Genomic DNA, 16,134 nt, shown 5'->3' on the forward strand with positions numbered 1-16,134 from the left:
CTGTTGAGACATTCAAATGGTAGAGTCCGAATTTGGCGTAAACAGAATGAGAACATGTACCCATCCTCTGATGGCTACTTCCAGCAGGATAATGCACCATGTCACAAAGCTCGAATCATTTCAAATTGGTTTCTTGAACATGACAATGAGTTCACTGGACTAAAATGGCCCCCACAGTCACCAGATCTTAACCCAATAGAGCATCTTTGGGATGTGGTGGAACGGGAGCTTCGTGCCCTGGATGTGCATCCCTCAAATCTCCATCAACTGCAAGATGCTATCCTATCAATATGGGCCAACATTTCTAAAGAATGCTATCAGCACCTTGTTGAATCAATGCCACGTAGAATTAAGGCAGTTCTGAAGGCAAAAGGGGGTCCAACACCGTATTAGTATGGTGTTCCTAATAATTCTTTAGGTGAGTGTATTTAAGTCTGACATCTCCAAAATCAGTTATAAAAGTAAGCACACTGCCATATAGGGTAGGTGCCCCATAACATAACCATACCTTTTTTTGTGAGAATACAGTATTCTAATCCTAAGAAATGCTTCTATTTTTGTGCAGATAAGGTTTTCGGTGTAGCGTGGGTGTGGTAACTCTGTTTGGTGCACCATTGCTCCACCATCAACAAGGCCCGGTACCTCCTCCTTTTGTTTGATTGACAGTCCATGAGAATTCAAAGCCTATAGTGGTAATATCATTCAGAGCATTGCTAACTGCATATACAACGAGTAGCCACTCACGCTCCCCTTGCTACAAGGTTGAAGGGATTTGAATAAACAAGCAGTTACGGTAACCAGCGCTTCACCTGAGAGTTTTAGTGTTGTGGGGTTTATGGTTTACTAGAAACCAATATTTTAATAATGATTTAATAAAGTATACATCTTTTAATTCACGTTAAGTAGTACCCCTAACGGGATTTTCGGTCTCTGACCGGTTGAATATTAAGGTTTACCTCCCGCGGGTCTCTACTAGGGCCCATATAGTATTGCCTATAGTGATAACACACGATGAGCCAGGTGCACCAAACAGAGCATCCCCACCCACCGTGTTATGGGTCCTCCTCTTTAAAAATAATGGATTTAATGGCCTTCAAAGTACCTAGATGACCAAACACACAAAGCTGGAGGGAGAGCAGAGGTAGCAGTCATGTCCAGGTCGGGGATGCCTCGGATGTCCATATGGAAAAATTTTAATATTGGTACATTGTAAGAAGGAGCCTAGGAGATTTAAAGGGGAATTCTGGCTACATCAAGGATGTATTGGATCAGTGGGGGTCAACGGTACTCCCAGTAATCATAAGAATTGAGGCCCGTACACCAGAGGACCCTCAAAATGAACAGAGAGGTAGGTAAAGCTCATTCATCTCCAGCTGGAAATACTGTAGCCGAGCGTTTGTACTTGGCCATCTCGGGCAGTCCAATAGAGATGGCCAATAGTCCATCCTCAAACCACTCCACTCATTTCAGGGGTTCTCAGTGTTACAGGGCCCCCATTATCATGATCAGTGGGGGTCCCAGCAGTCAGACCTCCATCAATCTAATTGTTAGCACCTATACTGTGTATAGGGGATAACTTGATGTAACCACATGTACAGCATGTTTTGCATGGAGCAGTGGTAAAATACTCCAAAAGGAAATCAGCATACTGTAATTTTGGAGAGGAACGAGTCAATAGCAAATCCAAGGGTATGGCCACACAGTGTTTTGGACAAGGTTTTGAGGCATGCTATTTGCAATTTTTTTTTCAAAATTAGTACTGGATTCAAAAGGAATCGGAAATAAAAAGGAAGGATTTATACTTCTCCTTCCTAGTGGATCCACTTCTTGCTTTGTCTGAAAATCCTGCAGGCAGATTGCAGGATCTGTCACATTAACCAACAGATTCCTTTTTGTGATATAACTGTGACAAGATAGTGGCGATATGTTTGAGAGAAAGTTGAAGAGTGCAGATGGTAAGTCAGGTTTTACTGTCCGAACATTTGGACAAAGATGTAGAGGTAATCAGATTGTCCTAATACACGTAGCCCTGTATATTTATATGTAGATACAAAACTCAAACTGGATACACAACTTTGTGCCTTAGGGAAAGTGACTACGTGTTACAATGCCCATTCAGCATAAGATAGAAATCAACATCATTAGGAGATAAGAGATTAATATGAATGGAACTGACTTTTGCTTCTGCTGTGGATGAAGAATTTAGCTACATGACCTTAGAATCAGGTATTACCTGTAAATTCTGGGTTACTATAATATGAATGTACAAGTAAAATTACATTCCTCCTTTAAATACCGTAAGTGCACTGAACAAAAGGCAAATGCAAAATTGACTTCAATGTGTGTTTCCATGTGTTGTTGTCTGCTAATGCTATAATAGAATTGCTCGTTTCTGTGATCTAACATGCTATAAGTGAGGATCAGTTGTCCCACTTAAGACTTGTTCACACCACCTTTGCCCATCCGTGCCCGTGCTGTGGACGCAAATTGCTACTGTTTTTATGAAGACACATTGACAAAGATATACAGTGCAAAACCAGGAATAAAACACCTACAAAGAAAAAGATTTCTGCATCTTTTGTGATTTAGACTCACTCTTGGTTTTGGCTTACAAATACTGACCAAATACAAAAAAGAAAAAAAAAAAAACTTTATAAAAAGCGACCTTAAGAATCAGTACTGGGTGCCGGGGGGTACCAACAAACCACTCTATTGCAAATAATGTTGCCAAATCCCATTCTGCTGCACCTTATCTGTAGCTCTGAAATGAAAGGTATATAGTAAGGCCTCATGCACACGACCGTTGTTCTGGTCCTCATCCGAGCCGCAGTTTTTGTGGCTCGGGTGCGGACCCATTCACCCATTCACTTACGTTGTTCCGTTCCGTGGCTCCGCAAAAAAAAATATAACATGTCCTTTTCTTGTCCGTTTTGCGGACAAGAATAGGCATTTCTACAATGGGCTGCCTGTTCCGTAAATTGCGGAAGGCACACGGGCGGCTTCCGTGTTTTGCAGATCCGCAATTTGCGGACCGCAAAAAATGGAACGGTCGTGTGCATGAGGCCTAAAGCAAACAAAAGGCATCATAATAAATCCAAAAGAACAAACAATCCAAATAAAATCTTGCACATTTATAGGTTATGTTTATACAAAATATATCATATACTGCCTGCTAAAAATAATTAACTGAACTGGAAAAAACTGATTTTACACCAGAAATCAATGTAAAAAAGTCACGTATTCTAGTGTAAAATCTTTCTTTTCATAAAATCGGCAAGGTTACAATAGGAATTCTTGTTAAAGTTATTGATTAATCCAGGCGACCCCTGCAAACAGATGACAGTGTTTCTGTATCACACATTGTGCAATGCTAGCAAAGTTTACTGTTGTTTACAGTATTTAGAGTAAAATGTTCAGATAATCAAAGGAATGGGTTTACTTCTTGTATAGACAACACCATAAAAGAGCAAGAAATCACTCATGCCTGTAGGTTTTCTAAAATCTTTTCATTGCATTATATTTTCTACCGCTACACAAAACCTTTGGGTCAAATTTATTAGGACCAGCTTTGTAGACCTGTGCCGCTCTCTACATAACTTCGGCTGATCATCCGCCAGCTTCCGAGCTGTCTTACGTCTAGACCTTTTTCTACGCCTGAAACAGGCGTAGAAAATGGTAGATGAGACGGTCTTGCCTGCCGGTCCTTCCTCTTCCTCGCCACACCCACAATTTTAGACCTGGTGTGAGCGGTCGCAGATTAGTTAAGGGTTAGTTGCGCCACAATCTGCGCCTGAAATACGCCTAATATAGGCATATTTCAGTATAATAAATGAACCCCTATGTCTTTTAAAGCTGGATTTCAGTTAACTGTACATAATTCTTCCGTAAGAGCTGCTGTTGTTTACCATCTCATGTGCCATGGTTAGTGCTAACCGAGGACATCATATTCAAATGTATGAATAGACACATAGTTGTGGTTCACCTGATTAAAATTATGATACTTTTTCTTAATATGCAAATTAGACCTTTGGTGCAATGAGGTGGTCACCATTGATCTTGTTGCACCCAAGTTCCACTCCACAAATATGTGGCCAGACCCTCCCTTTGCTGCTTTGGCACCGCATGGTTGTGTCAATCAAAGCAGCGAGGGAGGGACTGGCCACAGAAAGTATCGGAGCTTGAGTGTAACAAGCGCAATGGTGCACCAAAGGCCAATTTTGCACATTAAGAAAAAGTATCATAACTCTGGAATGGAGCCTCGGATCAACAAAACAAAATTTGCATTTTAATTAGATGAATCACAGCTATGTGTCTATGCACAGTTCGATAGGGAAGCCGCTGGTGACAGATTTCCTTTAAAGAGAGTCTGTCACGTCATTTTCACCAATATAACTAACAGCATTGCCACACAGAAGATTGCTAATGCATTCCAAACATACTGTACCTGTGGTACGTTGTGTCTTTATTACTCTTAAAGGGGTTGGCCACTATATAAGTACTTTCCACTATAAAAGAGTTTCCTAATATACTTTATTCAAAAAAATCTGAATGGTAATGTTTTTATAATGAGCCCACCCCCTCAGCCCCGCTCTGCGTGAAGCCAGTTGGAGCTTTAGAGAAAGCTCGTCCATGGCTTTATTCTAACTGCACATGCGCTGCTTTTCCTAATAAGAGCAGCGCAAGCCCAGTCTTCCCCTGCCACTGGCGCGCTCCCTGCTCTTACTCGGTCTCTACAACCGGCTTATTCCTGTCAGAGTTCGGAGCGGGAAGAAAAGTAAGAGCGCGTCGGGGATCAGACGCGTAAAAGCGCCTTTCCTTATGATGATTGTAATGAGCCTTAACCCTACGGTCTGAGACCTTGTTCAAAGTTATCCGAGTGTTCAAATCTCTTTGGATTCCTACACTATTCCCTTTCTTTTTTCACTCTAAAATTGTACAAAACCAAAATAATACACTGATATTGCTTAAAATGTTGGTCTTGTATCTCTATCTTTAACTGTATGCCTTTTGGAGATCATTTCATCTTCAACTGTTCACATAGACAGTAATTTTGACCAGGGATGCCCTAACTTTTGCATGCCAGTGTAGGTGCTTTTAGTTGAGTATAGGTGCCAGCATGGACACTTTAGCTGGTGTGCAACAATGCAGCCCCAAATTCAACAATCTGCACCTTTCTTTATAGCCAGCATTGGACCTAACTTTCATTCCCCACGTGCATCAATGAACCTTGGGTATGCCCATGACCACATTGCAGATCCACTGGTTGAGAAGGGCACCAGCATTAACCTACCACCAGTTCTGAGGAGAAGTTCATAAAAAGCGTGATGGTTGACAAAACAACAGGTAACAAGATATAAATTAAAATGCAGAAAAACTATATTCCAAAAATATCAGTATATTAAGAGAAGTGCCATATCCTGTTCACCTTGTTACGCTGATGTAAATCTTGCCACCTTCAAACGAGTGGAACCATCCCTGCATAAGAAGAGCCCATTGTATTCCAAACGCTGCCAGCAAGAAGTTGAACCCGACACTGCCAAAGCCATAAAGCTTCAGGAAAGTCATGAGGAAGCCAAAGCCAACAAAGATCATGACATGAACATCCTGAAAACCTACAAAGAAACAGAACAGTATGGTTTCATATAAGAATTCAATCACTTCACACATGGTAAGGTCATATTACAAAGCATGATATAAATATTCAATAAGGTGCAGAGGCCACTGAAGGCTCCTATTTTAATGTACAAGTGAAATACTCGATAGGTTTACAAAAAATCTCTTAAAAAGGTATAAGTATTGGCAACCGGGATACCTAAAGGGCTTGTGTGGGTTTGAAAATAAATGGTCGCTTCCTTTAAGAAGCTGCTACCTTCCACATACAGCCTTGGCCACAAGGATATTAGATTAATACAGTAGATTTTAAAACCCAACTGTAGTAATATAAATTGACATCATTCTAAACTGATTTTTTTTAAATTAATATTTCCACTATGTATAATTTCAAATCAGAGAATAGTAAATGAATGTGAAAATCGAAATTTTGTGTCAAAAAATATTTGTAAAATTCCTGCGGTTAGTGCATGTGAACTTACAAATATACCTTACTTAAGCTACAGTACATGTTACTGGCAAGGTTAACTGAAGGTGACAATGGAACTTAATGCTTTCTCACTCTAATTTCTGATAATAATCAAGCATATTTGAGTTAAGGACAACATAAGTAGTTAGATATTAAATCATTAAACCCAATTCAATTACACCTCTGACCCTGGATACAGAGTAACAAGTCAGTCACAGTTTGAAAGTGGTGAAAAAGTCAGATAAATGAAAAAACGAATGAAATCTAGGATACATAAAAATAACATGCTTATAGCATTAACATTACAAAGTACTGACATCAATGAAGGCAATACAAAGCAAATCTATTAAAGCGGATCTGCCAGCTTAACCCCTTACAGTCACATTAAATTGAAAAAACAAAAAACGCTCCTGAAAATGTTATGTTTTAAGGCTCATGCACACAATCATATATTTTTTTCCACGTCCAATCCGCATTTTGTGCAGGTTGGATATGCACCGCAAATGCTGTCTGCATCCGTATGTCTGTCCCATGGCACCGGCAAATAGATACAACATGTCCTCTTCTTGTCCGTTTTATGGACAAGGATAGGACTGTTCTATAGAGGCTACAGTTGTGTGCATGAGCCCTCAACTGTAGATTTTCACTTTATGTCTCAAGTAAATATAGTTGGCAGACAACTCGGGTAATAAAGCAGTATTTTTGGATTTTGATATTGATGCCAAACAATATCAGATCGGCCAGGGTCTGGACATACCACAATCATTCAGCTGTTTACTTGTAGATCCTGTGCCGAAAGTCAGCACCAGAACTACACCGCAGCCATTGTGTAGTAGACAGAGGTGGTAACTGCACAGGTGGTAACTGCAGCACTGGTCCCATTGAAGTATATGGGATCAGCACTGCACTTACCAGCTCTGTCAACTACACAATGGACAGAGAGAGCCGTTTAGTTTCGGTGCAAGCTGCCAATACCAGAACAATAAAGTAAAAGATGATTAGTAGGGGTGAGAGGTGGCGGACTCCTAACCATCTAATATTCATGGCCTATCCTTAGGATTTTACATTTTAACCCCTTAGTAAATGTTACTAATTTTAGCCCTAAATGGCTAGTCCGGGCCCAGGAGCTGACAAATCCAATGGATCGAACCTGTGCCCCATTAAAAAAAATCCCCCTTACCCAGGCCCACCTTTCCTTTGCTGCTACCTGGTTCCAAGCTGTTTACCATCCCTGCCAGACCAAAAGTGCCTTAGATCACTGTTTAGTGTTGAGTGAATCGAAGCATCTGAAGCGGAATTAAATCCAAAGTTTAGGAAAAATTAGATTCGCCACGAAGTTGAATTTTCTAACGCTATGTTGTAACGAATCAGATTTTTTCTAAAATGGCTGCTGCATGTGTTACAAATTCAAAGTAAAAAAGACCCTTAATGCCGTGCAGCTAGCCAATCAGCAGCCATCCTGTTTGATGTGGGGGGAAGGGGGGGCCTTTCTTCTTGTTTTACACTGGGAATACCACATGACCATTTTTCTCCTCTTTTATCAGTTCTTTGGATCCAACTGCCGGTCACCTTCTGCACCACGAGGTACTCTTCATATGTAGTTTCAGGATGCAAGGGTTAAAGGTAAGTGTAACTTTAATTACTAGGTAAAATCTATATAGTGGCCAAATATTGGCCCCATGTAGCCCCTTTATGTAATTCTCATACAAAGGGGCATTTTCAGGAGATTGCAGGCCACAACAGCAATAATTGGCATATTGTGTCACGCACCTAACCAGCCAAACCCCATACCAGCAACAGCCCCTGTTTGGCCACCATATTATATGGCATCGACTAGTTTTTAGGCTCCTGTCCCTTATGACAATAATCCTGGGGCAATGTTTGATCCATCCACCAGGTTCGGCCTATTTGGTATTAACCCTAATACATTTTTAAAGCAAAATACCATCCAGTTCATAGTATATATTTGTATAGTTTTCACTTTTAAACTTGAAAAATTGAAATCGTTCAATTTTTTTTTTAAACGGATGTCTACAGTGTTAAAAAAATAATTTCTGTTCTTTCAGTAGTTTTCATTCGACAGAACAGAGCCATTTACAATTTTAATGTATGCATTTTTATATTCATTGTTTGTATTGTTTTCAGAGCATATAGTACGGAGCCCATTTTGTTTTTGCATTTTCATTTTTTCCTCCCAAAGAGCCATAATTTTTGTTTTTTATTTCCATTCATATAACCATATGAGGGCTTATTATTTGGGGGATAAGTTGTATTATTTAAGGGAACCATTAAATAATTTACCATGTCTGTTATTGGAAAATGGGAAAAAAAAATATTTGTGGGGTTGAATAAAAAAAATACAATTCTGCTAAGGTTTTCAGGGTTTTGACATCACGGTGTTCACGGTTTGCTACAAATGACATAACATTCTTATTCTGTGGCTCAATATGAATACAGCAATATCAAACCTGAATTTTTTTATCTACTACTTTAAAAAAAAAAATTATCTGAGAAAAAAAAAGTTTTCTTTCCATCATCATTTTCTGATAGCCATAAAACTTTTTTTTATATTTCAGTCTACAAAACTGTAGGAGGGCTTGCTATTTGCAGGCCGAAACTTAGATTTTATTGGTACCTTTTTGTGGTGTGTATGACTTTTTGATCCCTGTTATTAGATTTTTTTTGGGGGGGGGTATTCACTAAAAACGGCGAATCGTGTGTTTAGTTCTTTTTTCGATTTTGGCGATCAGCGCACATGAAATTTCTATTAATATTTTAATAGTTAAGACAAGTTATGAATGAGGCGAAACCTAATATTTTTTTTCTTTATATATTTTTATATCTAAAATTGGGAAAGGGGGGGTGATTAAAACCTTTAATTTTATTTATTTATTTTTTCACTTTTACAGTGACCCGTTAGGGGGCTAGAACCTGGGATCTTTTGATCCCTTGTCCCATTCTCCCTAATCGCCACTCCCCATCATTGTGGCCAGGTGTCTGCCGCAAATGGAGCTGGCTCAATGCAGCAGCCCGCTCCATACATTCCCTCGGCCACCGTGACGTGCAGGTATACCTGATTTATAGCGATTCATGACAAATTCATTTGTAACTAATCGAATTTCTTGTCAAAGTTTGGCAAATCCACCAGTTCAAATATTTCAATACTTTGCTGTGTCCGAGACGTATTTCAGCTTCATAAATGACCCCCTATGCGTTTAATATCATTGGCTCAACAATAAAATTTTTACACTAAAATGTCTATCAAACACATGGTCTGATGGAGTAATGTGTCCGCTAACAAAGATATAACAATGCAGTGTTTTCGGTAACATTTCTTTAGACTATGCTTTCAACAACACGGGTATAGAAAATGGTGCTATTGCCATAAAATGCTTTTGCCATAATGCAATACGTTTATTGAGGCCTCATGCACACGACCGTTTTTTTTTTTGCGGCCCGCAAAAACGGGTTCCGTTTTTCCGTGATCCGTGACGTTTTTTCGTCCGTGGGTCTTCCTTGATTTTTGGAGGATCCACGGACATGAAAAAAAAGTTGGTTTTGTGTCCGCCTGGCCGTGCGGAGCCAAACGGATCCGTCCTGACTTACAATGCAAGTCAATGGGGACGGATCCGTTTGACGTTGACACAATATGGTGCAATTGCAAACGGATCCGTCCCCCATTGACTTTCAATGTAAAGTCAGGAGTTAATATACCATCGGATCTGAGTTTTCTCCAATCCGATGGTATATTTTAACTTGAAGCGTCCCCATCACCATGGGAACGCCTCTATGTTAGAATATACCATCGGATTTGAGTTACATTGTGAAACTCAGATCCGACAGTATATTCTAACACAGAGGCATTCCTATAGTGATGGGGACGCTTCTAGTTAGAATATACTACGAACTGTGTACATGACTGCCCCCTGCTGCCTGGCATCCCCTGATCTTTTACAGGGGGCTGTGATCAGCACAATTAACCCTTCAGGTGCCGCACCTGAAGGGGTTAATTGTGCGTATCATAGCCCCCTGTAAGAGATCAGGGGATGCCAGGCAGCAGGGGGCAGACCCCCCTCCCTCCCCAGTTTGAATATCATTGGTGGCCAGTGTGCACCCCCCCCCCCCGGCCCCCCCCCCCTCCCTCCCTCCCTCTATTGTAATATTATTGGTGGCCAGTGTGCGGCCTCCCCCGGCCCCCCCCTCCCTCCCTCTATTGTAATATCATTGGTGGCCAGTGTGCGGCCTCCCCCGGCCCCCCCTCCCTCCCTCTATTGTAATATCATTGGTGGCCAGTGTGCGGCCTCCGTCGGCCCCCCCTCCCTTCTTTATTGCAATATCATTGGTGGCCAGTGTGCGGCCTCCCCCGGCCCCCCCCTCCCTCCCTCTATTGTAATATCATTGGTGGCCAGTGTGCGGCCTCCGTCGGCCCCCCCCTCCCTTCTTTATTGCAATATCATTGGTGGCCAGTGTGCGGCCTCCCCTCTCCCCCCCCCTGCCCGATCATTGGTGGCAGCGGAGAGTTCCGATCGGAGTCCCAGTTTAATCGCTGGGGCTCCGATTGGTAACCATGGCAACCAGGACGCTACTGCAGGCCTGGTTGCCATGGTTACTTAGCAATATTACAATATTAGAAGCATCATACTTAACTGCTGCGCTGTCTGACCGGCCGGGAGCTCCTCCTACTGGTAAGTGACAGGTCTGTGCGGCGCATTGCTTAATGATCTGTCACTTACCAGTAGGAGGAGCTCCCGGCCGGTCACAGACAGCGCAGCAGGTAAGTATTATGCTTCTAATATTGTAATATTGCTAAGTAACCATGGCAACCAGGCCTGCAGTAGCATCCTGGTTGCCATGGTTACCGATCAGAGCCCCAGCGAGTAAACTGGGACTCTGATCGGAACTCTCCGCTGCCACCAATGATCGGGTGGGGGGGGGAGAGGGGAGGCCGCACACTGGCCACCAATGATATTCAAACTGGGGAGGGAGGGGGGTCTGCCCCCTGCTGCCTGGCAGCCCCTGATCTCTTATAGGGGGCTATGATATGCACAATTAACCCCTCAGGTGCAGCACCTAAGGGGTTAATTGTGCAGGTCACAGCCCCTTGTGAGAGATCGGGTGCTGCCAGGCAGCAGGGGGCAGTCATGTACACAGTTCATAGTATATTCTAACTAGAAGCGTCCCCATCACCATGGGAACGCCTCTGTGTTAGAATATACTGTTGGATATGAGTTTTCACAAAGTGAAAACTCATCTCTGAAAAAGCTTTTATGCAGACGGATCTTCGGATCCGTCTGTATGAAAGTAACCTACGGCCACGGATCGCGGACGCGGATGCCAATCTTCTGTGCATCTGTGTTCTTTCACGGACCCATTGACTTGAATGGGTCCGTGAACCGTTGTCCGTCCAAAAAATAGGACAGGTCCTATTTTTTTGACGAACAGGAAACACGGATCACGGATGCGGCTGCAAAACGGTGCATATTCCGATTTTTCAATGGGTCCGCGAAAAAAAAAATGGAAAACGGCACAACGGCCATGGATGCACACAACGGTCGTGTGCATGAGGCCTAACACAAATATGATGCAGTAAAAAAAAAAAGTGCAATTCCTCAGCATTTACAGCAGAATGCTATTGGGGTGTTATACTGGCAATACGCCAATGAAAAAACTAGCTGTTTTGAAGAAACAAAAGTGCATACAGAAAGAAAATGAGTTTTTTTTCTTGCAAGGGGTCTTGTAATGCAGAACTGCCAAGCTGACCTGCTATAGCAGCAAGCACCTTTATTAAGTACAGCGTGACCAGCCTCTCAACTCCCTCAAAGCTTTCCATGATCAAACTACCTAAAATCTACACAATTATATGTCTCTATCTCTCCCTATAGTGTTCCGAACTTCCTATCAAACTACATTAGTTAGTGGCTTGTGTCTATAATCTTTTTTTTTTTGTCACACACTGCTTCCAGGTCAGAAGTAGTATGACACTTCTTCTTGGTTAGCGTAGGGATATCCCTGCCTAGAGCCCACCTAGTTGGCTGATGAGGCTGTCTTTCAGCATCTGAGCCAATCAGGTCAAGCCTCCCCCCCAACTTCCTCCCTGTGTCATGCGATCATCCCTGTGTCATGCGATCCTCCCTCATGGTTTTACCCTCCAATATTAACTGTAAAATGGCGCTGGGCTCCTTTTCTACACAATTCATCAGAAACAAATTGTAAAAGCTTTGGATTTCGTCTGTGGACGAATTTTGTGAAATTCATAATGAATCCAATTAGTTAATCTCTAGTCTGAAGACTATCCAAATGCACTGTAAGTGGTTTATCCCCATAATCATAATGAACCGCAGAATATTATGTCATTTACACTGCACGGTGACTGCTGTAAAAACAAAACCTCCAAAAGTATGGGGGAATTTCTTTTTTTTTCTTTTTTTTTTTTAAATAGATAAAAGTTATTCAATACATTATATGCACCACAAAATGGGGTCATCAAAAATGCAACTTGTCCCTCAAAAAGCAAGCTCTCAAACAACTTTGGGAACAGAAAAGATGTAGATGAAAAAAGGGGGGAAAGAAAATTGCTGCATCATTAAGTAACAAACTAAGCCTTATCTTTAAGGGTTCATGTTTTGGCTGATCGGTGTAAATGAACTTGCAAGACTCTTTTCAACATTGTATTAATATACTAAGGCTGGTTTTAATCTGCTCATGTTTATATCATACTCAGCAGGATGATGCACTTGGCGCCGCTCCATGACAGATTAATGTGTTTTTGAAATTTAAATATAACAAGGTCAGAAGAACCAGTTTGGGACAAGTATGCACCCATTCACATCTGCATATCTAGGAGCTCTTATAAATCATTATAAAAAAAAAAAAAGAACAGAAGCTAAGAGGCGTGTGCCAATTAATATGCATTGAGTATATTCAGTAGGTAACGCAAGGTGTATTTGTAGGATTCATTAATTCATAAAGGGTTTTATTACGCATTACTGGGATCATTTCAGTCTCATCCCATTGTAAAGATGATAATTGAAGACTGAAGCAATCTATTCTGCTGACAGCATGCAATGGAAGCGAACTGCAAGTATTGGTATTAGATTCACACCACAGCGAGAAGAATAAGAGCAACATTTTAGGTGATCACAGTGATCTTCCTTTGGCCTCTTGCACACGAACGTGTGCGCCCCGTGGCCGTGCTGCGGCCCGCAAGTTGAGGGCTGCAATGCACGAACACCCACCGTGGGGCAGCCGCAGTGGATCGCAGACCCATTTACTTTAATGGGTTTGAGATCCGTCCGTTCCGCAAAAAGATAGGACATGTTCTATCTTTTTGCGGAACGGAAGTACGTGACCAAACCCCACGGAAGCACTCCGTAGTGCTTCCGTAGGGTTCTGTTCTGCACCATTCCGCATCTCCGGATTTGCGGACCCATTGTAGTGAATGGGTCCGCATCCGTGATGCGGAATGCCCACGGAACGGTGCCTGTGTATTTCGGATCCGCAAATGCGGTCCGCAATACGGCCACGGGGAGCACACGTTCTTGTGCAATAAGCCTTAGGCTGTAAGTAGAGTTGAGCGAATCTATTCACAGATTCAGAGATTCGTTATGAATCGAACCCGGATCTTTTCTGGATTGATTCGGATGAATCTTGTAAAACTGTGCCCAGCGCCATTTTACTGCGGTTTTGACAGTAGGCAAAAGCACCAGGAAGGAAGAAGTCCTGTCACATGACTCAGAAAGGATCTGGGGAGAGGGCTTGCCCTCATTGGCTCATAGAGGCTGCCTGTCAGCATGTGAGCCAATCAGTGTGGCCTAAAGAAGAGATGTTCCTGTAAAGAGCTAGAGGATTGTCATTGTGGGCTTAGTCTTTGACCAGAGAGGACTATCTCTGCAGGAGGGGAATTAACAATCATTTAGGGAGCCATTATCTAGTGCTAGGGTTAGGTTAGGGAGAGATTAGGGCTAGTAGTAGCAAGGAGAAGAATTGGGTAGTGCGTAGTTTAGCAGGGAGGGAAAGTTCAGGCATAGCTTAGGGACAAGAGCTTCCTAGCTGGGCAGTAAATAGCTGGGGCTGGCTGGCCCTTGCAGTACACCCTATAGTAGCCAGTCAGTTTATTATAAGGGAGTGCACTTGATAGTGTGCTGTCGCCACCAGACAGGAGGAAATTGCAGTCAGTTGCGGCCATGGAATAACCACAGTTTGCGGCGGCAAAGATAAAAGTAGATAGTTACACCTGACGCTGTATCAAACCGTTTTTTTTTTTTGTTGTTGTTTTCATTACCAAAGTTTGACCGTTATTTGGGGGGGTGGATGCAGCCAGTCAGTTAATTATAACCATGGGAGCGCAGTAAATGCCACAGATGTGCCTGTGGTAAATAATCCATACATTTCAAGTGCTGGTTGAACAATTTTCTTTTGCAGTTTTATTTTTTCTGTTTCTTTGTATTTGAATGCACATATAGGTCAGATTAGACAAAAATCTGTCACAGGTGCCAAGTTCCAACTTCTCAAGGGCAAAGGTAATAGAACATCTTTTTTAAAACTCTTTTGAGATCATTTATTAAACTGGTGTAAAGTAGAAAGGTCTTAGTTGCCCATAGCAACCAATCAGATTCCACCTTTCATTTTCCAAAGGAGCTGACAAAAATAAAAAGGTGGAATCGGATTCGTTGCAATGGAAAACCAAGACCTTTCTACTTTACACCAGTTTGATAAATGACCTCATTTGTAGAGTTGAGCGAACACCTGGATGCCTGGATGTTCGGGTTCGAGAAGTTCGAACCCGACCCGAACTTCGTCCCGAACCCGAACCCCATTGAAGTCAATGGGGACCCGAACTTTTCGGCACTAAAAAGGCTGTAAAACAGCCCAGGAAAGGGCTAGAGGGCTGCAAAAGGCAGCAAAATGTAGTTAAATCCCCTGCAAACAAATGTGGATAGGGATATGAATAAAAATAAAAATAAAATAAATAGAAATTAACCAATATCAATTGGAGAGAGGTCCCATAGCAGAGAATCAGGCTTCATGTCAGCAGAGAATCAGTATTCATGTCATAGCAGAGAATCAGGCTTCACGTCACCCAAAACTGGAACAGTCCATTGTCAGATATTTAGGCCCAGGCACCCAGGCAGAGGAGAGGGGTCCCATAGAAGAAGATTCAGGCTTCATGTCAGCAGAGAATCAGTCTTCATGTCATAGCAGAGAATCATGCTTCACGTCACCCACCACTGGAACAGTCCATTGTCATAATTTAGGCCCCGGCACCCAGGCAGAGGAGAGAGGTCCCATAACATAGAATCTGGCTTCATGTCAGCAGAGAATCAGTCTTCATGTCATAGCAGAGAATCAGGCTTCATGTCATAGCAGAGAATCAGGCTTCACGTCACCCACCACTGGAACAGTCCATTGTCAGATATTTAGGCCCAGGCACCCAGGCAGAGGAGAGAGGTCCCATAGCAGAGATTCAGGCTTCATGTCAGCAGAGAATCATGCTTCACGTCACCCAACATTGGAACAGTCCATTGTCATATAATTTAGGCCCCGGCACCCAGACAGAGGAGAGAGGTCCCATAACAGAGATTCAGGCTTCATGTCAGCGACTCAGCAGAGAATCAGTCTTCATGTCATAGCAGAGAATCAGGCTTCATGTCACCCACCACTGGAACAGGCCACTGTCAGATATTTTTAGGCCCCGGCACCCAGACAGAGGAGAGGTTCATTCAACTTTGGGTTGCCCCGCAATATAATGGTAAAATAAAAATAAAAATAGGATTGAATGAGGAAGTGCCCTGGAGTACAATAATATATGGTTAAGGGGAGGTAGTTAATGTCTAATCTGCACAAGGGATGGACAGGTCCTGTGGGATCCATGCCTGGTTCATTTTTATGAACGTCAGTTTGTCCACATTGGCTGTAGACAGGCGGCTGCGTTTGTCTGTAATGACGCCCCCTGCCGTGCTGGACACACGTTCAGACAAAACGGTGGCCGCCGGGCACCTCCAAGGCATAAAAGGCTAGATCTGGCCACGTGGACAATTTGGAGACCCAGAAGTTGA

General features: G+C 42.5%; 1 protein-coding gene across 2 annotated transcripts in view; it reads right to left on the reverse strand.

The window, feature by feature from the left end:
* RHCG (Rh family C glycoprotein) overlaps positions 1-16,134 on the reverse strand; it is a 236,359-nt gene that overhangs the window by 105,347 nt on the left and 114,878 nt on the right. For both annotated transcript variants that reach the window (XM_040414158.1, XM_040414157.1), the window contains exon 2: positions 5,426-5,612. In XM_040414158.1, the coding sequence (XP_040270092.1) occupies positions 5,426-5,612 (187 nt within the window). The remainder of the gene's footprint in view (positions 1-5,425; positions 5,613-16,134) is intronic.

The sequence above is a fragment of the Bufo bufo genome, chromosome 1 (genome assembly GCF_905171765.1).
Source record: "Bufo bufo chromosome 1, aBufBuf1.1, whole genome shotgun sequence".
NCBI classification, from domain to species: Eukaryota; Metazoa; Chordata; class Amphibia; order Anura; family Bufonidae; genus Bufo; species Bufo bufo.